Genomic DNA, 23,468 nt, shown 5'->3' on the forward strand with positions numbered 1-23,468 from the left:
TAAGCTTTCACATAAAAAGGAAAAAAAATCCTTTATGTCTGCCTGCGTTTCTCTCTTCATTTTTTTATTTGCAAAGCAGGTTAGTGAAGAATAGTGTTCCATTCATTTTTTTAAGTGCTCCATTCATTTTTAAAAATAAGTAGCTTGCACTTGAATTCTTTCTTCAACATGGACAATCCATCCCCAGGTCTGTATAGATCAAGCAGCCTATTCTACCACCCAAACCACTGATAATTTCAAAGTAAATTAGGGCAAAATACAGAAGGACAAGACCAAGCACAACATACCAATATTATAAATTCATTAGTAACAGTGCAAATTCACACATAAACTTAGGTTAGTGTCAGGAGACCACACACAAATTACAATACCTGAGATTTAGTGCATTCCTTTGAGCCAAAATGAAATGAGTGCCATAAAGGAGGAAAGGAAAAGATGAACATTATCAGACATGCTATATTACATCTGCCAAAATGAAGATAATGTTAAAATTAAGTTAAGAATGATCATATAGAATCAGCTATATGTATAATGCTTCCCATGTTCTTTAGCCATGCACTTGAAATGCACTTGCAATCACTTTAAATCACCTGTGAAGTTGATCATGCAATTCTTTTAAATAAACTTTTTACCCTCAGTCCTTCCCTATTAGCCAATTTCCTTCAAAGAGAACTATTTCTGTTAAAAATAAGTAAATATGATGTAGGGGTAATAAATAATAATTTCTATTTAATTCTTTTTACTATGTGGTATCATATATACAAAACAAAATTTTGCAATCTTCCTACATTAAAATTATGTATTTATGTAAAATAAATAAATATACATCATTTTTACACCCCAAAAAGGATGCAATCCTTATGACCATGTTGTTGCCAATCTTAACTCATTTAGTAAAACTAATGCCACATGTCACACATTAGTAAACCAGTATAAGATCCATTAGTAATCAAGCCAAATTTTTCATCCTAGTATTGAATTTTCCCTAAAAGTATCTGCTGGCTAGGTAAGACATTCTTAAAAATCCACTAAAAAAAAAAAAAATCTTGTAACAATAAAAGAAATATATATTTTAAAACAAATAATGAAACGGGAGCAGTGTAAGGAAACTGAATGAAGTTTTCCATAAAAGGGGAATCACAGTGGGGGTGGGGGTGACAGTTACCAAATGGCCCACCCAACTAAAGTGTGACAAATACGACTATAAGAACAAACAAACCAACTTTAGCACTACATTTTAAATAATCCATACTCCCACTGACTATTTTAGTTTGACAACTAAACTGGAAAAACAATTCCAAAGCAGAAAAAAATTAGCAATATTAATGCTAGGCTAAAATATTATCTGTGTTGTACTATTAATATGTGTAACTATTTTTAATACATATTTCCTTCTTCCATAATGCTACATCAACCCCAAAAACATTACCTTCTTTTATGGACAATGGTAACAAAAAACCTTTCATGGTTTTTTTTAATACTAAGTCTCTCCAATAGACAAAGATGTCTTTGTGATGAGCAAAAAGCAGTCCTTTCCAAATGAGCTCAATGCAATGATTCAACTATGAAATTCATGTTAAACTAAAATACTTCATGGGTAGCAAGAGGAGTAGTCAGATTGCTAGTGGTCAAAACCACATTAAATATTTAAATAAAAAGAGCTCTCTGAGAAATAGAATATATGAAGTGTGGGTATAAGATATATCACTTAAACTTATTAAAAGTTGAGTAAATAATTTTAAGTCTATAAACATTTTCCTATGCATTTTGTATTTATACTTATTTGCAGAAAAGAAAACCGTAAACAACTGGGGAATATAAAACAGTTGTTAATTATCTATTTTTATTTTTTACATTTTTATTTTAAAATTAATTATACATAAAATAACCATTCATTTAATGGTATTACATGCATAAACGATCTTTCACATTATTATGACCTATCCAGGAATCTAAGCTACTTTGCTCTTGAAAAAACAAAGGAATAAGAAAAATAAGGCTTTAAAGTGACTTTATTGAGATCTTAAACAAAGCACTCATTATCTGTGTCTTGGTTTCCTCAAACATAAAAAGCAGTTTATTTATCAATATTTATGAAATAAATGACAATCAACTGGGTTATGTCTGCCTGCCTTTAAGAGGATCTTTGAACCTATTAGAAATATTTCAGGGCATCTTCACATTGAGATTTTAAAAAGCATTATTTCAAATTATTCTTACTTCATTGCATTAAAAAAATAAATCTCAGATATTCTCACAATGGTATAAAAAACTATGAAAAATAATGCAATTTTTACATATCTACTTTTAAATAGATAGCAGCCATTCGGGTTGGGAGTGAAGGGTGGAGTGCACAGGAGGGGGCTAAAATGTTAGATTAAGGTAAAACAACTTAAAATACTCCAATTATAATTATATGGGCTTATCACAAAGCTGATCTTCAGAGAACAACTTAAGAAATAAATGAGCTAGCAAAGTCTGTGGACATCTTATTTCAATGTCTTTTAAAAACTAATCATATCATGTTTGCTTCCAGAAAAATCTACTATTTCTTTAATAAATATAAATTTAAATAAATATATTTATTTTATATTAATATAACAAATAAAAATAAATATTTAAGTATATTTAACGTGTGTGTATATATATCATTGAAAAAATTTGTCAAAAATTGAAAATTTAAACATCTTTTCATAAAACCCCAACAAAAAAACTAGAAATAAATAAAATGATTACACTCGTATAACTTACCGTGTGATAGCCTCTAGGCAAAGGAGGTTTGCCCATGGGATAAGGATCCACAGTGTCAATAATTGTTTGTCTTTCACCCTTCTGGTTGATTTTTCTAAATCTCCTTCGAGACTGTCTATGGGAAGCTTGACGCTGAAAATATTCTTCATTTTCATCCATATAGTCCACCTGAAATAAAACCCCCCAAAATTTCATTTCTCCAAATGCAACATTTCCTATTAATATTAGATACAGAAAGAAACTTACAGATAACCCATATTCAATCATCTTGCAAAGGACATCTGTAGACAAACTATCTAGACAAACTTCAAGTGTCTCTGAACTTCTCTGGAACTAATTGGTTTTAAGTAACATTTCTTTTATGAGGAGGCATTTTCAGTTCCACTTAGGACAATATGGGTAACTCTTGAATTTCCTGTACTTTCAAAGGGAAGGATATTTTCAGCAGTCTTTGTACGATTTATTAGTGAAAGATCTCACAGGATACATTACCACACATTATGAAAGCAACTGCCACACTGTCTTAAGCAACGTGGAAAAAACGAAAACAAAAAAAAAACTGATGGAAATCTGTAAAAACCTCCAAATGACTCAAACACTGCTAACAGAATGGCTTCGGTAGGTTATGCAAGGGTTTCTCCTTCTACTTTCATTCCGTGACTTCAGTTTCTTTTTTTTATAAATAGTGTTGTTTAAAAGTAATTCCTCATTTAAAAACATTTTAGGCCAGGCACAGTTGCTCACGTCTGTAATCCCAGCACTTTGGGAGGCTGAGACGGGTGGATCATGAGGTCAGGAGTTCAAGACCAGCCTGGCCAACATGGTGAAACCCCATCTCTACTAAAGATACAAAAAATTAGCTGGGTGTGGTGGCACATGCCTGTAATTCCAGCTACTCGGGAGGCTTAGGCAGGAGAATTGCTTGAACTCAGGAGGTGGAAGTTACAGTGAGCTGAGATCACGCCATTGCACTCCAAATTGGGCAACAGGGCGAGACTCTGTCTCAAAAAAAAAAAAAAAAAAAAAAATTAGAAATGCTGATGAATGAACAGGGAATAAAAGTTACAATAGGTTATTCCTCATGTGACTGCTCATAATGGAGGCATGTTTAGGTTATGTAACTGTTCTCACACCAGCAAACCTAGTAGTTCATGTAGTATCAGCAAGTATAAAATACTCAATTTTAAAGACTAAAAATCCTTCCGAGAAAACTAAAAGTGGCATTAACAGAGGGCAAAATCTCAAGGAAATATCTTGACTATCTACTGTTGGAAAGTGCTATATAGCTGCCCACATTCTTCCCAACCCTAAATCCTTACTCATAACTATGCTACTTTCTCACTTGAGTACATTTTGTAAAACTTTACCAAATATTTCAGTAAATTTTACAAAAAGTTTGCTAGCTTTGATGAGGAAGTTCTCATTTCTGACGGAATTCCTCTCCTACATCATAGGGAAAAACCCTACATCTTCTCTGAAAACAGACCTACAATTGTTTATCAAATACTTTACTAAACGTGAATAAAGTTTCCATCGTCATCTTTATTTGGTTATCATTTACTTTACAAGATCTTCCTTCCCAGCTAGGATGCTGGATGGGGACAGTAAGAATACCTACTGAATGTCTAGACTGGGAAACTCCCCTTCCACCTCATCTCATTTCTGTGACCAATTTTTTTAAAGGGTACATATTATCCTATCTTAAAATCATTCTTATACAGTAAGAAAAAAGTATGACAGGTTTGGTTTTTAAGCTTCAAGGTTGCTAATATGTATTTTACTAATACGTTCCATGTATAATCTCTCTTTATAAATTTTTAAGTCACAAAATTCCATTAAAAAGAGAGAAAAGATGTCAACAGAGTGTTTAACCAGCATAATAGTCCCCAAATTTCCTTTTAATTACTTCAAAGAATTCAAGTGATTTTCTTGCGTTTTTAAAAATAGTGTTGTTTAAAAAATAATTCCTCATTTAAAACATCTTAGAAACTCTGATGAATGAATTAACAGTGAACAAAGTTCCATTTGGTTATTCCTCACAAACACTCACAGTGCAGGCATGTTTAGATTCCAAAATTGTTCTCACACCAGCAAACCTAGTGATTCATTTAAAGTAAGTCACTCAAACCAATCAAAACTTGGAGAGCTAAAATCCTGCAATCAAGAGATTCTCCCCAAATTTCAATTAAATGGCATTATTATAGACTGAATTACAAAGTACAAAAATCAAACACTTAGCTACTTGTACTTTTTAAAATTTTTTTGCATTTAATTGAATCCTGTAAATAATGAAATATTATGATTATGAACTCAAATTCATAATACAAAGTTGTGAAATAAATATATCTAATGTTATAGAAAATATACAATATTTTCTATTCAACAAAAATCTAATATTATAAGCAGTTTGTAAAAATGCCTTTATTTCATGCAATTTTTCAGGAGAAAAATAGTCCTCACAAGTAATACTCTTACCACAATCATCTCAGAAGGCTCTAAAACAATGCATTCACAGCCACGCCTAAAACTTCCTGCAGAACGCTTGCCAAAACTAGAAAGAAAGAAAAAAAAAAATCAATGAGGACAACCTCAGAGATTTAAGTAATATGAATTGGGAACATAAGCCAAACTTCCAGATAAATAAAAATTAAAAACAATTACAAAAAGTACACCTTGGAGAAAGTGAACTATCTTTAATAATTTCCACAGAATGACAAGAAAGCATGCAAATTCTTAAGTTTCAGTCATAGATTTTTCTGGAAAATTCTAACAATATTTTCAAATTAATGATGTAAGAAAAGGAGAATTATTAGCATGGGTGAGTTTTCTGTTAGGTTATTTTAAATCATCCTCAGGTGAACTTTGAGAATATTCCAGTAGGGATGGGAAATGTCTCAGTGGCAAACTATAGAAATGTCCCAAAGAAGTATAAAATGCATATACATGTAATTCTCTTCACAACTTGCTTAGGTTAAACTCTTTTTTCACCTAAAAAGTGTATTTATTTTCCTAAATTTTCAAATCAACTTATTCTAAATGTTTTAAGAAAAACATACTCAACTTAAAACTTTATTTTTATGGTAAACTGATTTCAGCTGATGTACTACTGAAAGCTCATTCCTCCTGAGAACTCTGCATGAGTGAACACAGACATAGCACCTTTGCCTTATCTGTGGTGAATTCCCATGTTAACACCGGAGAAGATTTATTGTTTCTGACATAGGGATATGCAAACTAGAATCAAGAACAGAGAATTCCAGTGAAGCTCTCTTTGTTAATGTGACACCTCACTCATTCACAAAAGTATTTCTTTCCTTCCATTTAACATGAACTTTAAAAAAATTATTATTATACTTTAAGTTCTAGGGTACATGTGCACAACGTGCAGGTTTGTTACATATGTATACATGTGCCACGTTGGTGTGTTGCACCCATTAACTTGTCATTTACATTAGGTGTATCTCCTAATGCTGTCCCTCCCCCCTACCCCTACCCCACGACAGTCCCTGGTGTGTGATGTTCTCCTTCCTGTGTCAAAGTGTTCTCATTGTTCAATTCCCACCTATGAGCGAGAACACGCGGTGTTTGTTTCTGTTCTTGCGATAGTTTGCTCAGAATGATGGTTTCTAGCTTCATCCATGTACCTACAAAGGACATGAACTCATCCTTTTTTATGGCTGCATATCATGGTGTATACGTGCCACATTTTCTTAATCCAGTCTATCATTGATGGAAATTTGGATTGGTTCCTAGTCTCTGTTATTGTGAGTAGTGCTGCAATATACATACATGTGCATGTGTCTTTATAGCAGCATGATTTATAATCCTTTGGGTATATACTCAGTAATAGGATGGCTGGGTCAAATGGTATTTCTAGTTCTAGATCCTTGAGGAATCGCCACACTGTCTTCCACAATGGTTGAACTAGTTTACAGTCCCACCAACAGTGTAAAAGTGTTCCTATTTCTCCACATCCTCTCCAGCACCTGTTTTTTCCTGACTTTTTAATGATTGCCATTCTAACTAGCGTGAGATGGTATCTCATTGTGGTTTTGATTTGCATTTCTCTGATGGCCAGTGATGATGAGCACTTTTTCATGTGTCTGCTGGCTGCATAAATGCCTTCTTTTGAGAACTGTCTGTTCATATCCTTTGCCCACTTTTTGATGGGGTTGTTTTTTTCTTGTAAATTTGTTTGAGTTCTTTGTAGATTCTGGATATTAGCCCTTTGTCAGGTGAGTAGATTGCAAAAATTTTCTCCCATTCTGTAGGTTTCCTGTTCACTCTGATGGTAGTTTCTTTTGCTGTGCAGAAGCTCTTTAGTTTAATTAGGTCCCATTTGTCAATTCTGGCTTTTGTTGCCATTGTTTTTGGTGTTTTAGACATGAAGTTCTCACCCATGCCTATGTCCTGAATGGTATTGCCTAGGTTTTCTTCTTGGGTTTTTATGGTTTTAGGTCTAACATTTAAGTCTTTAATCCATCTTGAATTAATTTTTGTATGAGGTGTAAGGAAGGGATCCAGTTTCAGCTTTCTATATATGGCTAGCCAGTTTTCCCAGCACCATTTATTAAATAGGGAATCCTTTCCCCATTTCTTATTTTTGTCTAGTTTGTCAAAGATCAGATGGTTGTAGATGTGTGGTATTATTTCTGAGGGTTCTGTTCTGTTCCATTGGTCTATATCTCTGTTTTGGTACCAGTACCATGCTGTTTTGGTTACTGTAGCTTTGTAGTATACTTTGAAGTCAGGTAGCGTGATGCCTCCAGCTTTGTTCTTTTGACTTAGGATTGTCTTGGCAATGTGGGCTCTTTTTTGGTTCCATATGAACTTTAAAACAGTTTTTTCCAATTCTGTGAAGAAAGTCATTGGTAGCTTGATGGGGATGGCATTGAATCTATAAATTACCTTGGGCAGTATGGCCATTTTCACGATATTGATTCTTCCTATTCATGATCATGGAATGTTCTTCCATTTGTTTGTGTCCTGTTTTATTTCGTTGAGCAGTGGTTTGTAGTTCTCCTTGAAGAGGTCCTTCACATCCCTTGTAAGTTGGATTTCTAGGTATTTTATTCTCTTTGAAGCTATTGTGAATGGGAGTTCACTCATGATTTGGCTCTCTATTTGTCTGTTACTGGTGTACAGGAATGCTTGTGATTTTTGCACATTGATTTTGTATCCTGAGACTTTGCTGAAGTTGCTTATTAGCTTAAGGAGATTTTGGGCTGAGATGATGGGGTTTTCTAAATATACAATCATGTCATCTGCAATCAGGGACAATTTGACTTCCTCTTTTCCTAATTGAATACCCTTTCTTTCTCCTGACTGACTGCCCTGGCCAGAATATCCAACACTATGTTGAACAGGAGTGGTGAGAGAGGGCATCCCTGTCTTGTGCCAGTTTTCAAAGGGAAGGCTGCCAGTTTTTGCCCATTCAGGACTTAACTTTTTTTTTTTTTTTTTTAAAAGAGACAGGGTCTCACTCCACCACCCAAGCCACAGTACAGCGGCACAATCACAGCTCACTGTAGTCTTGAACTCCTGGACTCAAGCAACCCTCCTACCTTACCTCAGACTCCCAAGTACCTGGGACTACAGGTGCATACCACCATATATGCCTTTTTTTTTTTTTTAATTTTTTTTTTATTTTTGTAGGGACAAAGTCTAGCTATGTTGCCCAGGTTGGTCTTGAACTTAGGGCCACAATCAATTTTCCCTCCTCAGCCTCCCAAAATTCTGGGATTACAGGTGTGAGCTACCACCACTGGCCTAATATTAAAATTTTTGTCAATCATATTTAATAAACTTATCTTTAAGAAAAAATGCTTTAAAATTCTGCCAAAAAACTATTTCACTGAACAATTTTTTCCAAGTTAATTAGGCACTGTGACGGACTCCTATGGAAATTCTTGTTCCATTTATAATCCTCTTTATATCATAGTAATACACATGTTTCAAGTATTAGGAGCCAAGTCATGTAAGAGGAAGAAAATAGAAAAGCCAATATTGTCATTCTATCGTCTGCAATCTCTAGCAAACTATCTTCACCACATCATACGATAAATTTTATTTGTTTACAGGTTTATTAGGTTAGACTAGGCCATCACTTAAGTCCTTTTCCTTAATAATAATTATTTGATTGTTAAAGATAATTAAGTCCTTTTCCAAAATCATTTCTGGCCAGACGCGATGGCTCATGCTTGTAATCCCAGCATTTTGGAAGCCTGAGGAGGGATGATCACTTGAGCCCAGGAGTTCGAGACTAGCTTGGGCAACATGGTGAAATCCTGTCTCTACTAAAAATACAAAAATTAGCCAGGCATGGTGGTGTGAGCCTGTAGTCCCTGCTACTCAGGAAGTTGAGATGGGAGGATCACTTGAGCATGGGAGGCAGAGGTTGCAGTGAGCCAAGAATGTGCCACTGCACTCTAGCCTGGGAAATAGAGTAAAACCTGCCTTGAAAAGAAGAAAACGTTTCCATGAAAATCAAAACCAGCATCATGTTTAACATTTTTGAAAAAAAATTTTTAATGTTCATATATACAGTCACACATATATGCCATCACACATATATGCCCACAGAAACATACACATTGGAGTACTTTTAAGTGAAAAAATTTGCCAGAAACAACATAATAAATCTATTTTCATGTTACTTCTCATACAATTTAAATGATCTGAATTTTTAAACATTTCTTTTAGCTTACAATTAAATACAACTGAAATTCCATAACTCTTCAATATACACAAAAATTTGAGTTTCTGAATCTACCTATTTGCAATTTAATTTTTTTAAATGAAGCTTACAATTATGCACTACAAATTAATAAATAATCTCAATGTGTGAGTAAAATATCTGGCAGGTTACAGACTTAGACAAGTTTATAAATATACTGGTCTAATGTTTATCCATTTTTAAATGTAACATAGTAAAAAATCATAAATGTTTGTAAAGTATACACTGTTCATATAATACTGGATACAAAAATACATGCTAGAATTGTTTACAAATTTTAGCAACAAAAGGTGTTAATGTTCACATAAATAAACTATATAACTGTTAATTATTTTATATATAAATATAGTACCATCTTCCCCACTCCAGGATTTAGGGTGCAAATCCTCTTACCAATTAGTCATTCATTCAACAGAACTTTATGGCTAGGAAGTCACACTTCAAGTTGCACTAGCACACTATTACTTTGGGGATGAAAAGTTTAAATTTCCTAAAACGTGCTCTACAAAAATATTTCCATGAGAGTTTTTCAGAGAGTCAATTGCACTAGAGCCTGATGAAACATTTTCAACCACAAAAAGACTCGAGTTCTACAAAGCGTCACAAAGATGTGAACACGAGAAACTGCAGACTTTCCATCAGATATATTTATTGAAAAAGCTGAATGGAAAAAGCAATGTGCACAGAACACACATTAGCAAGGGAGAATATATTATTTCATTTATTCAACAATCTATTTTTTCAAACACAGCCAGGAATGCAGAAAGGAAGAGCAGCCTCGAAAGAGCCAAAGAGTAGGTCATGAGTGCACACGCTAGGCCTGATGAGTGACAAAGCCTCTGAGCTCTCTCACAGAGATCATGTGCTCTTAGCTCACAAACCAGAAGCTGTAAGGTTGGAAGAAACAGACAAAGCAATGAAAAAAAAAAAAAAAAGTTAGCTAGAAATTAAGTCCACAAGTTACTTTTGCTTCTGCTCTCTGATTCTTTGAAACAATAAATACATAAACAAAAGTAAATAAATATGATTATTTACAACATTTTCAAAAATCTTTGGCCAAGTTCTATACAAATAAACTGAAGAAATTCAGCTCTGGAAAATAAGTACAGACTTAAAAAAGGCAACAGATGAAGATGTGTAGGAGATAAAGTACCTCATTGACAATATAATGAACAATCCTTTTAAATATTTTAGATTACTGAGTGGAAAAAAATGGTGCAAAATCTTCAGGACTGCAAATAACAAATACACTCTGAGAAAGTAAAACACAAAACCAAAACAGTAAGAATAAAGTACAAGACATTTTATAAAGTGTGAGTGCAGGAAAGCCACAGAGGATCCAGTGCGCATAATGAAATGCTCTACACTGAAAAGGTGATCAAATGCACACAGTATTTAATATTATATTAAACAACAGGTTCTCAGTGTTCAGTTAAAAGTTATTAACAAAAACGAAGTCTTTGAATGCATTAGCACAGCAAGATGCTTACACAACAAGTAAAATTATAAACAAAGACAAAACTATGAAATGATGGACACACAAGGAAAGAATCAAAAACAATAATTACAATACATGCCCTTATAGAAAAATCAAATCTATAAAAGGGTATTACCCTGGAAGAGTTTCTAAGGGGAAATACACAGAACTGAAAAATTTCTCACAAAAAATTCAGGGAATCCAAAGGGCTTTCCAAAAGACCAGATGCATAAATTAAGATAACTTTTCATAGGCTGGGCACGGTGGCTCATGCCTGTAATCCCAGCACTTTGGAAAGCCGAGATGGAAAGATCACTTGAGGTTAGGAGTTTGAGACCAGCCTAGCCAACATGGTGAAACCCCGTCTCTACTAAAAATACAAAAGTTAGCTAGGCATAATGGCAGGCACCTGTAATCCTAACTACTCAGGAGGCTAAGGTAGGAGAATCACTTGAACTCAGGAGATGGAGGTTGCAGTGAGTCGAGATTGCACCACTGTACTTCAGCCTGGGCAACAGAGCAAGACTCAGTCTCAAAAATAATAATAATAGGCCGGGAACGGGGGCTCATGCCTATAATTCCAGCACTTTCGGAGGCTGAGGCAGGCAGATCACCTGAGGTCAGGAAGTCACACTTCAAGTTGCACTTCACACTTCAAGTCACACTTCAAGTCCAATAAATGGCGTGAACCTAGGAGGCAGAGCTTGCAGTAAGCTGAGATTGCACCACTCATTCCAGCCTGGGCAACAGAGCAAGACTCCGTCTCAAAAAAAAAAAAAAAATTAGCCAGGCATGGTGGCATGCACCTGAAGTCCCAGCTACTCGGGAGGCCGAGGCAGAAGAATTACTTGAACCCGGAAGGCAGAGGTTGCAGTGAGCGAGATCACGCCACTACACTCCAGCCTGTGTGACAGAGCAAGATTCTGTCTCAAAATAATAATAATAATAATAATAATAATTCATTAAGTCCTATTACACCAGCTAAAAGCCAGTATCCCTTAAGTTTCTAAAATAATCATTTTTAAAAGACTTAGAAATAATTTAGAAAAAAATACAATTAAAGAAATTGGGTAACTTAAATGTACACCTACGATCCTTGATCAAAAATCAGGAGTAGGTAAGGATTGCTCTAAACCATGTGACTACATTCTGATCCAAATGTGATTACATCCTGTTCCTTGGTGCCACTGTCAGAAATGGACTCTTAACACTGTCAAATACAGCACTGTTTTTGTTTTTTTTTTAGTAAGTCTTATAATAAACTACATAAGGTGATCTACAGATTCAACATACCCTCTATCAAAATTAGACTAGTCTTTTTTACAGAAATGAAAAAACTGGTCGTAAAATTCATATGGAAATTGGGTGGGCCCTAATTTGCCAAGAAAATCTTGAAAAAGAACAAAGTCAGAGGACTCACACTTCCCAATTTCAAAATTTACTACAAAGCTATAGTAATCAAAACAGTGTGGTACTTAGGCCAAAAGGATAGAAGTAGGAGTCCAGAAATCAACTCATACATCAATGGCCAATTGATTTTTTGTGTGTGAGTGTTAAATTAACAGGACTTTTTTTTCCTTATGTTTTCTTTTTTTTTTTTTTTAATTTTTTATTTCCACAGGTTGTTGGGGAACAGGTGGCACTTGGTTATATAAGTTCTTTAGTGGTGATTTGTGAGATTTTGGTGCACCCACCACCCAAGCAGTATACGCTGCACCCAATTTGTAGTCTTTTATCCCTCACCCCCTTCTCACACTTCCCCCCGAGTCCCCAAAATCCATTGTGTCATTCTTATGCCTCTGTATCCTCATAGATTAGTTCCCACTTATGAGTGAGAACATATGATGTTTGGTTTTCCATTTCTGAGTTACTTCACTCAAAATAATAGTCTCCAGTCTCATCTAGGTTACTGCAAATGATTGACCAGTTGGTTTTTGACAAGGATGTCATATCTGTTCAATGGGAGGAGAACAGAGTCTTCAACAAATGGTGGTGGGATTATTGGCTTTCACATGAAAAAGAATGAAATTGGACCCCTACTGCACACCACAGACAAAAATTAACTTGAAATGAATCAACAAGCTAAATATAAGAGCCAAAAGTAAACTCTTAGTAAAAGCATAGGATTAAATCCTCATGACCTTGGAGTTGGCAATAGATTCTTAGCTCTGGAAAATAAAAGCATGAGGAGCAGAATAAACACAGATCAACTGAATTTCATCCTAATTAAAAAATGTGCATCAAAGGGCCTTAACTGAAAAGGCAACCTGCAGAATAAGAAAGTATTTGCAAATCACATATCTGATAAAGATTCAATATTCAAAATACATAAAAAATTCTTAAACAACAAAAAGACAACCCAATGTAAACTTGACAAAGGACTTACATAGGCATTTCTCCAGAGAAGATACACAAAGAGCTGATACACACATGAAAAGGTCCTCAGCATCTTTAGTCATCAGAGAAAAACAAATCAAAACCACAGTAAGATACCATTTCACACCTGAAGCCACATGCAAATGAGATACCAGGATGGCTACAATTTTTTACTATTTCCCTTTTTTAAGAAAGCAAAAAGAAAGAAAAAAAAGAACGTGGAGGACTTGGAACCCTGTGCATTGCTAGTGGGCATGTAAAATGATACAGCCACTGTGGAAAACAGTTTGGCAATTTCTCAAAAATCTAAACATAGAATTAACATATGACACAGCAATTCTAGCCCTAGATAAATACCAAAAAGAACTGAGAGCAGGGACTCAAACAGATATTTGTACACCAATGCTCACTGCAACATTATTCACAGTAGCCAAAATGTGGAAACAACCCCAGTGTCCAACAATGGATGAACGGATAAACAAGCTGTGGCATACACACACAATGGAATACTATTCAACCATATAAAGGAATGAAGTTCAGATATCTGCTACAACATGGATGAATCTTGAAAACATACACTAAAGACAACAAGCCAGCCACAAAAGTACAAATATATGATTCCACTTACATGAAATATCTAGAATAGGCAAATTCATAGAGACAGAAAAACGATTCAAGGTTGCCAAGGGTTGGAGAAAGTGGTTTGGAAAGCATAATGGTTTCAGGGTTTCCATCTGGAGTTACAGAAAAGCTTTAGAAAGAGGTAGCGCCACTAGTGACACAACAGTGTGAATGTAATTAATGCCACTGGAACACACACTTAAATGTAACCATATATTTAAAAATGGTTAAAATGACATAGTTTACATATCTTTTTTACCACAATAAAAAAATCTTAGAAAAGAAACTATAGAGAGGATATTTGGGTTTCTTGGCAAAAATCTGGGACTTGAATAAGAAAAAGTAGAATCTCTATTTTAACAAACAGCAAATCTTAGGAACAAATGAAGAGTTATATTTGATGATGGACAAACTGGGAACCTGTCTCTTTTATATGATAATTTAACAATGAAGTGACAGACGTTGGGTGAAAGAACTAGTTAGAGATGGGCAGAAGGTAAACAAATACGACTGAAAGACAGGTCGAGTATGCATTATCCAAAATGCTTAGAATCAGAAGTGCTTTGATTTTAGATTATTTTGGATTTGGGAATATTTGCATGTATAGGTGGAGCATCCCTACTCTGGAAATATGAAATCCAGAATGCTCCAATGAGTATTTTTCCTTTGAGCACCACGTCAGTGCTCAAAAAATTTCAAGTTTTGGAACATTCTGGATTTGAAATTTTTGGATTAAGAATACAACTTAATCTTTATTTTAAATCAAAGTTTAGAAGAGTCATTTATATGAACATTTTTTCACCTAATATTAATCTCATTTTTTTCTTTATCCATGGTCATATATTTGAGGTTTTTTTCTCTCTCTACAAAACATACATTATTTCTCACATATATATGATTCATGTGAGAAACTTTTGTTTAAATTTAAGATATAAATAATGTATTTGTGAGAATATATTATACACATAACATACAACACAAAATAATATGTGTGAGTAATAATATATATTAACATACAGTCATGCATTGCTTAAGGATGGAGATATGTTCTGGGAAATATGTTGTTTGGCGATTTTACTGTTGTGTGACCATCACAGAGTATACTTACACAAACCAAGATGGGATAGCCTACTATCAACCTAGGCTAGATGACACAGCCTATTGCTCCTCCGCTACAAACCCATACAGAATGTTACTCTACTGAATATTGTAGGCAATTGTAACACAATGGTATTTGTGTATCTAAACATCTAAACATTGAAAAGGTACAGTAAAAATACCATATTATCATCTTCTGGGATGACCACTGTATATGTGGTCCATTATTGATCAAAACATTATTACACAGTGCACGACTAGATAATATTATTTCTGACATATATATTATTGTGCTATCTATTCCTCTTCCAAATGTTCACTGGACACGTAACAGAATCGATATTACCAATATAAACTTGGTAATCAATACTGAGAGTTTACAAAAAAACTCACTAAATACAGTCCCTCTTCTTAAGTAGTTTATATGCCACGGATGACAAGTACACAAACAGCTATAACCCAATGACAAGTCGAGAAGTGAGTTTCATTGAGAGGTGAATTCTCAATGGCCAGGCTCACTCAGTAGCTAGTTGAGTGAAAAACACAAATCAGCATTTGTAATTCAGAAGGCAATTCAAATTCAGCAAATTACAAATGACCATAAAGAGCTTTAGGGTTACCTCGGCAAAGATCTGTTGTTTACCAAGATAAACAAGATATTTTAAAATTTCAGACTCCTTAATTTTTAAAGATACATGGCTTATCTTTTCTACTTAGAATTAAATATCTTTCAAAAGTTATTTCTGGTCTTCTAGAAGTTTCAGTCTTTGTGTGTATATGTGTATTTGTATATAAGACACGCTATTAACACACATGTATTAACACACATATACGAATAGCTGTCTTTCAAAAACAAGAAAGATGAAGGTTAACAGTTATCAATGAGAGTTAGCCTGAATATTTTAAAAACCTGTTCTTTCTAACTAGACACCAGCATTTGACAAGAGGTGTCTAGTCAGAGGCCATAAAGTAGGAAAAGTGGGTGGTGGAAGGGAGAAGTATTATGGTATATGTGTTTTAAGAATGCTGATAGTCTTCTCCTTCCACACAGAATGAAAATGTGATCACTATGGTCTATTTTAAAGCTTTCTAAATTGTTCTGTATAAATACACTGTACACCTTGCCTTTCAACAATTCAATCTCAATGTAATTTCAGCATGTCCTTAAAATCTTACATTAAACAATCACAAGATAACAACTAAAAGTGATGTAGGTTCACTTCTGGTAAATCTGTGAGTTCTCTGCCATGTCAAAAAAGAAAAAAAATTAAGCCCACCAGTAAATGATTACTGAAAAGACCACTTGCAGCATATGAAACAGATTATTCCTAAATGCTAGTACTCCCTCAGTATGGCTAAGAACGACTGCTCTAAAAACAGTATAACAATTCAGACTTTCATTCCATTACATTTTTTTGCTGAAGTTTTTATACAAAACAATTTAAAAATTAAAAAGTAAAATTGTTAGCAAAATTGAAACTAAGTTATATACTTCTACAGGTGCAAATGTTATGACTTTGTAATACCAAAAATATGAAGACAAAAAATTACTAAGTAGTCTTCCATATAATATAAAAAATAGAGAAAACTAAACTTTCCTTCAAGACTCCCACACAGCATGAAAGTTTGAGAATGTAAAGTCTTACCTAGTTTTCGTAAATACCCATAGGCAATGAAACACCAGACAGGGTGCTGCAGGTGTTGTAAGGTCCAATTGTCCGAAGTTTCTGTGACCACATTTTCCTCTCCCAAGTTGGGTCAAGAGCACTTTCTGCCAGTGTGAGCTTTCCACGGAAGGCAGTCACAGAGCATAGAAGCCTCTTCTATCAGTGTCCCTAATCTTGCCCTTTGTATGGGCCTCCACATTCTTCTTGTACGTCAGAACTACCCAGTGGAATGCAATTCTCGGTATCGGAATGTAAACTTATTCAAGTCAGCCTACACCCAGCAAGGGAATACACAGGAGTCAAGCAGATATTATACTGGTGGGCAATCCTAATTTACAAAATGATTAAAAACATAATACTCCAATATATCAATTTTTCACACCCCTGTTTCCAGAAAATGATAGCCAGTTACTAAATTTTAGTTTCTTCCTTAAAAAAGTCTAAGTAACTGACTGGACTGATGATCCTAAATCAAAACCAATTTATTTGTTTAGGACTTACAAAAAAAACAATCACATAACACTGTCTTCAGACAGCAAAGTGGCAATTAAATTAGGGAGGAAAAGCTAACAAGTAACTGCTGATGCCATCAATTCCATTCTCAAAAATTGGTAACTTATATAAGAATAAATTTTAATATAAGTATAAAAGGAAAGTGGGTTGAAAGACTTTCCATAAAATACATGTAATATTTTCTTAATAAGTTAACTCATTAGTTTAGACCCCAAAAAAGTAACAGCTATGTTAAAAATCACACACACACACCAGATACATATATAAATTACATGTATGTGTGTAAACTGCAAACTGCTTCTAAAGCATGGACTTTAACCGGCTTATATTTCAGAAGTATTGGGAAAACTGAACACACACTATACATCTCTAAATTTCTTTCAAGGCTCACTTAGAAACATTCTAACAATCATCGCCCTACACAAATTAACAGAAGTTTGTTCCTCTGCAAAGTGGATCTCAACATTTAATCTCTGCTTATAAAAATAGAGTACACGATAAAAATTATTATACAATATGAAGGCCTTATAGCTGTGCTATTCCCCCTGTTCGTTCCTCAGTAGTTTGTTGTCTATTTAACAAACACTAAACATACTTAAGCTACTAACATTTTAATTCCTTTAAAAAAAATTCTAACCTGCACTGTCTTCAGTATCTTTGAAGTACCAGTAACAGCAATAGTGCTGTCATCTTCTATAGGAGCTCTTTTCTCTGCAGCACTGAGCACTCCCCATTTCCCTGTGTGTTTTCTCCCAGTGAGTCCATGCGCGCGGCGTAGCTTGTACAGAGGCCAACATTCCATCTGACGGCTAATTTCCTGCTTCGATGACCCACCCACCTCTCCTGGCTGCAGCTATGTGTCTCGCATGTTGTATGGGTACTCTTTTTGCATACCAGCCTCATGACCTCAGCGGCTGCCTGACAGACACTCTTTATCAATTTCTATTAATTCATTATCTACTCTCTTGTAAGTGAAGGGCAAGTAGGGAAATCTGCAATGTCTGCTCTCCTCTGTCTTCAAGGTCAAATGCTTCGTGCTGGCAATACAATTTTGTTATTAAAATTTACCCAAGCTGTGCTACAAACTAGTTGCTCTCCGCCAAAGAGATGCTGAACTGTATACCTGGCCTGGGGGATTATCATGGAAAAGACTAGAATAAATTTAAATCAAACAGCATGGGAAAAGTTAAAAGAGGCAGATTTGCTCTCATTTTTCCCTTCAAGAGAAAAAAAGGTGGCTCTTACCTCAGCTGTATTGGGGTGAAGAGAGCAAGCAGTTTTTCTCTCTTGCCACAATCTAAACCAGCAAAGATCAGTGGTGTGATGACTACACTTTGGTAGTGTCTATGTCCTCGTGACCAAACTGCTAGAGAACAGCTCAGCTAAATTAATCTGCTGCTATCAGTCTACACAGTGGCACAAACAGGTCTCTGCTGATCACAGTGCTTTGTACACAGATGGCAGCTGATCAGCTTGTATAAAAGTTATGGTCCATAACAGCTTTTCCTTTCAGCATGTAGACACATGCCCGTCCAATATACTTTTGTTAAATGTTCACCATTGCAGTGTGCAAAGCTGGCCATGTATGAGTTGTATAGACAAGGAAGCTTAGCTCTAATATCTTATTTTCAAATGGCCTTATTTTTTATAAAATTCATTCAAGAAGTAAAATAAACAATTACATTAAGAAATAACCAAACAGATCTATGTAACATATTAATGAGAAAAATGGCAGATGAATATAATGAATGATTCAGATTGGCCCTAAGCAAGTAAGAACTTGAACTGATCTCAAGAATCACAACTAAACATCTGCTATTCTTTAAAGCTCTATGTTAATGGCATCAAAACCTAGCCACTAACCTGCCCAAAAATTGGCACATACCGTAAGAGAAGTTGAAATGGTAAGTATGTCTTTGTAAGATTGAACCTCAACAAAAATTCAGGTCACTTGAAAAATACTGTATTCATAATTCTTGGAAGTTAAAATAACACATGTCCAAGAAAGGAAAAGCATAAACTCATACACATATATAATCTTTTACAAAGATATCAAGTAATAAAATGGCAACCGATTTAATTCATCTGAATTAAATGTGGACTCTTCTCATGAGCCCGTACTTGTTTTGTAAGTGAAAGACTGTTCTAATTCTACCAATAACTAACACTGGCAATATTGCTTAACCTTTGTTTCAGAGCTTCCCCCTTATAGACTGAAGTGGTAAAAACCTATTATTTATAATCAAAATATAAAATACTTAGGAATAAATACAATGAAGAATGTGTATGATCTGTATACTAAAAACTACCAAAGGGAACTTAACCTTGCAAAGGGAAATTCTAGAAAACTTAAATAGAGAGAGTTCACAGTTTGGAAAGCTCAATATTGATAAGATAGTAATCTTTCCCAAGCTGATCTACAGACTCAGTGCAATTCCAACCAAATCCTAACGAACATTTTTTTGGCACTGATAACCTGGTTTAAAATTTATATAAAAAGGCAAGGACAGAATAAAAACAAGCAAGAACAAAGTCAGGGATTTACGCTATATGACTTCAAAAGTGACTATAAATTTACACAAATGAAGATAGTGTGGTACTGGTGGAAGAACTGACATGTAAAGCAATGGAACAGAAGAGAGATTCCAGAGATAGATCTAAACAAATATTTCATAGTTAAATAATTTACTTTTACAATTAATTGATTTTAAACAAACATGCCAAGGCAATTCTATAGATTAAAAATATTCTTTTCAATAAGTATTCTAGAACAACTGAATATCTGTATGAAGAAATGTAAATCTCAACCCTTACCTCACACCACACACAAAAATTAAATCAAAATAGATCTTAGACCTAAATGGAAGAAGTAAAACTATTACATTTCTAGAAGAAAAACTGAGGAAACCTTTATGACATGAGGTTAAGAAAAGATTTCTTAACAAGGACACTAAAAGTACAAAGTATTAAAAAACAGGTTGACAACATGGACTTCATTAAGATTAAAAAAGCCTTAGCTTTCAAAAACACAGAGTTTTTATTTATTTTTTTTTAAGGTGCATGTTAGATTAGGAGGAAATTTTTGCAAAATATAGCCAACAAAATAATTGTATCCAAAAGATTGCTTACACAACTCAAAAATAAGACAAACAATCCAATTTTTTTAAAACAGCAAAAGAGGTGAACTGACACTTTGCCAAGATACAGAAATGGCCAACAAACACATGAAAAAATTATCAACATTAATCTTCAGAGAAATACAAAATAAAAACCACGGTAAGAATACTGCCGCATATCTACTAGAACAGCTAAGATGAAAAAGACTGACAATACCAAGCGTTGACGAGGATGTGAGGCAAACAAAAATCTCATAAACTGCTAGTGTGCATAAAAAATGTTATAGCCACTGTGGAATACAGTGTGGGAGTTCCTTATACAGTTAAATACACATTTACCATGTTATCCATCAATTTCACCCCAGGTACCTTTCCAAGACATTAAGGAAAGCATATCACCCACACAAACAGACATTTGTGAATGTTCATAGAAGCCAAAATATGAAAGCAACTCAATCATTTTCAAATTAATGTTTTGTGAAAGATTAATATTGCCTCATTTACAAAATTCGGTAACTTTATAAATCTGGCATTCACTTTATGTAAGGATTGACAACATATTGCATGGCTTGCTAAAATAGACCATGAGACATCTCTGCACTGGGTTGGGCAGTACAGCAAAATTTTAAAGTTTTCAAATTCTGTTCCTGTTTGTTACTTTCTGACATAGCTGTAAGTACTCTTCTTTTCCTTCAGTATTCTATTTACCCAACCTCCACCTACCCTACCCTGTATCTACAATCTTTCTCAGGAACCCAGGTTATCTCTTTATATCCCCTGTAGCTCCCATCTATTTGTCAATGCATTAATTAAACATGCCTAAAATCAAGTATCTTCATTTCAACTCTGATACCCACCTACCTCATTCCCTCCAAATTTGGTTATAGCTGTCAAAGTAATTGCTCTATAGACATCCAAATTCAAAGAACGGAAGCCATTTTTTACTTTTTTTCTTCCCTTGTCTGTAACCTTCAGTCACTAAATTCCACCAATTAGCCCTTTTAAATTATTCTCCATCAACTTCTTTTTCCATGGAAATACTATTCAGGCCCTTAGCTTTGGCACACAGAGACCATTAAGATAAGGTTCCTATCTCTGGTTTCAACTTTACCAGATCTTCCAGGGATTCTCTTCTTCTATTGATCTACCTTTAAAACAATTACACATCGATTTTAAAGTCATTCACCTACAGCCTCTCTGTTTGAATCTGATTAACCACCTGCTGGTATGCTTTTAAAACAAGAGAGTCCAAGGTCCAACCCAGATGTGGCAAACCAAAATCTCCAGGGCGTGGGACTCAGCATTTTGCCCATCCTAAGCCAGGCAAATGTAATAACTGCCTGGTTTGAAAACCTCTACCTTGGGCAATTACTTTGAAAGTCTTGCCCCATGTCATCTTCAAACCATCATTATTGCCAAACACAAGGACTCTAAAGTCTTTTCTATATACTGTCCCACAAGCACGTTCTTAGAAAAATTAAAATTCATGTTTCTTGGGCTTGAATGGTAATCAAGCAGCTCTTCTCTACTATATTTGAAAGACTAAAATTACTTTATGTTCTAACATAATCAATGAAAAAAAATCTGTTTCAGTCACAATGATGCTTTCAAACACAAAATTTCCTATACATAAGAGATTTTAGAAGTTCACTTAAATGGGGCCAGACATGGCAGTTCACACCTGTAATCCCAGCACTTTGGGAGGCCAAGGCAGGCAGACCACTTCAGGCCAGGACTTCAAGACCAGCCTAGCCAACATGGCAAAACCCGATCTTTACAAAAAATACAAAAATTAGCCGGGAGTGGTGGCACATGACTGTAATTCCAGCTACTCAGGAGGCTGAGGCACAAGAATCACTTGAGACCGAGAGGCAGAGGTTGCAGTGAGACAAGATCACACCACTGCACTCCAGCCTGGGTGTCAGAGCGAGACTCTATCTAAAAATAAAAAATCACTTAAATGGGATAATGGCTATAAAACCTGGAATACCTTATTCAAAGCCAATTCCTTAGTTTGTGTTCCCAAAATTATGTAAGTTAAAATTCAAGATAAGGTGAAAAGAAGTAAACGGAAATGGTCTCATGATTCTGAGTAATAACTAAATTATTATCCTGGACTATATCCATCATGGCAAGAAAAGAGGGAAACATATATGTCTCTGATACATACATGCTAGAATATATACACGTTCATCCTAAAATATATCTGATTTAGCCTAATGAAATGGAATTTCTCAACTTGAGGTTTTTCTATGTGTAAAACTGAATTAAGTCTGCTTAATGACTATTTTCTAAATTCACCCTAATGAACCATAAAATAATAATAATAAAACACAAGAATGTGTTTGACAAATTTTAAATTGCCCTCATTTTTAAAACTATCTGAAAATGTTTAATACCAAAGTTATCTTAAGGAAATTACACTTAAATTCTAAGCAATTTCTAGTTATAAAACACGAAAAGGTAAGCCATCAATTAAAGATAAGGTTAAGATTACCTTGAAATAATCTGACTCAAAAAAAGTAGATAAAAGTATAACCAAGAAAATAATGATTTAATGTTTGTGTAGCTCTCTAAACACATGAATAGTCAATAGCAGAAATTCTATTTTCTATTTAATAGCAAAAATATGTAACCCCTATAAAGCCATAAGAAACATCTAAGACAATAATTTAAATATTTTGGACTCACAATTCAAAATACTAATTGGTAATAAAAAATAACTGCAGATCCTTTTAAAAACCACATGACATTTAAATTCTTACATTTAAAAAAGCAATAATATAAATATCTAAGCTATAGTCCTTCACTTTATTATTTCAACAAGTACTGTCAAAAAATTTATAATACATGGAAAAAATTAAGTGGGTACATAATACAGAATAAAGTCATCTTCTTTAACATTTCAAAATATGATTTTGTTGTCTTCAAAATATATATATATATATATACACACACACACATATTTAACTCATAATAAGAAGGTCCCTGAACTATGATTAATTGGACATTTTTATCTTAATAATGACATTCCAATTTCCCAGAGTATAATTTGCATCACATATCAATCTTCTTTTAACCATACTATTACTCTTGTTATTTTCTGTTAGTGA

General features: G+C 34.3%; 1 protein-coding gene across 12 annotated transcripts in view; it reads right to left on the reverse strand.

The window, feature by feature from the left end:
* The window catches only part of LOC105488645 (Rap guanine nucleotide exchange factor 2), a 259,652-nt gene that overhangs the window by 114,842 nt on the left and 121,342 nt on the right, over positions 1-23,468 (reverse strand). For 6 of the 12 annotated variants that reach the window (XM_011752891.3, XM_011752889.3, XM_011752893.3 and 3 more), the window contains 3 exons: positions 5,227-5,302; positions 2,752-2,919; positions 372-389 (listed from right to left, as the gene is read on the reverse strand). In XM_011752891.3, coding sequence (XP_011751193.2) covers positions 372-389; positions 2,752-2,919; positions 5,227-5,302 — 262 coding nt within the window. Of the gene's footprint in view, positions 1-371; positions 390-2,751; positions 2,920-2,997; positions 3,034-5,226; positions 5,303-16,705; positions 17,852-17,876; positions 19,971-23,468 lie in introns of those variants that run through there. The other 6 variants (XM_011752894.3, XM_011752890.3, XM_011752900.3 and 3 more) reach the window with 5 other exon arrangements.

This window comes from Macaca nemestrina, chromosome 3 (assembly GCF_043159975.1).
Source record: "Macaca nemestrina isolate mMacNem1 chromosome 3, mMacNem.hap1, whole genome shotgun sequence".
NCBI lineage: Eukaryota > Metazoa > Chordata > Mammalia > Primates > Cercopithecidae > Macaca > Macaca nemestrina.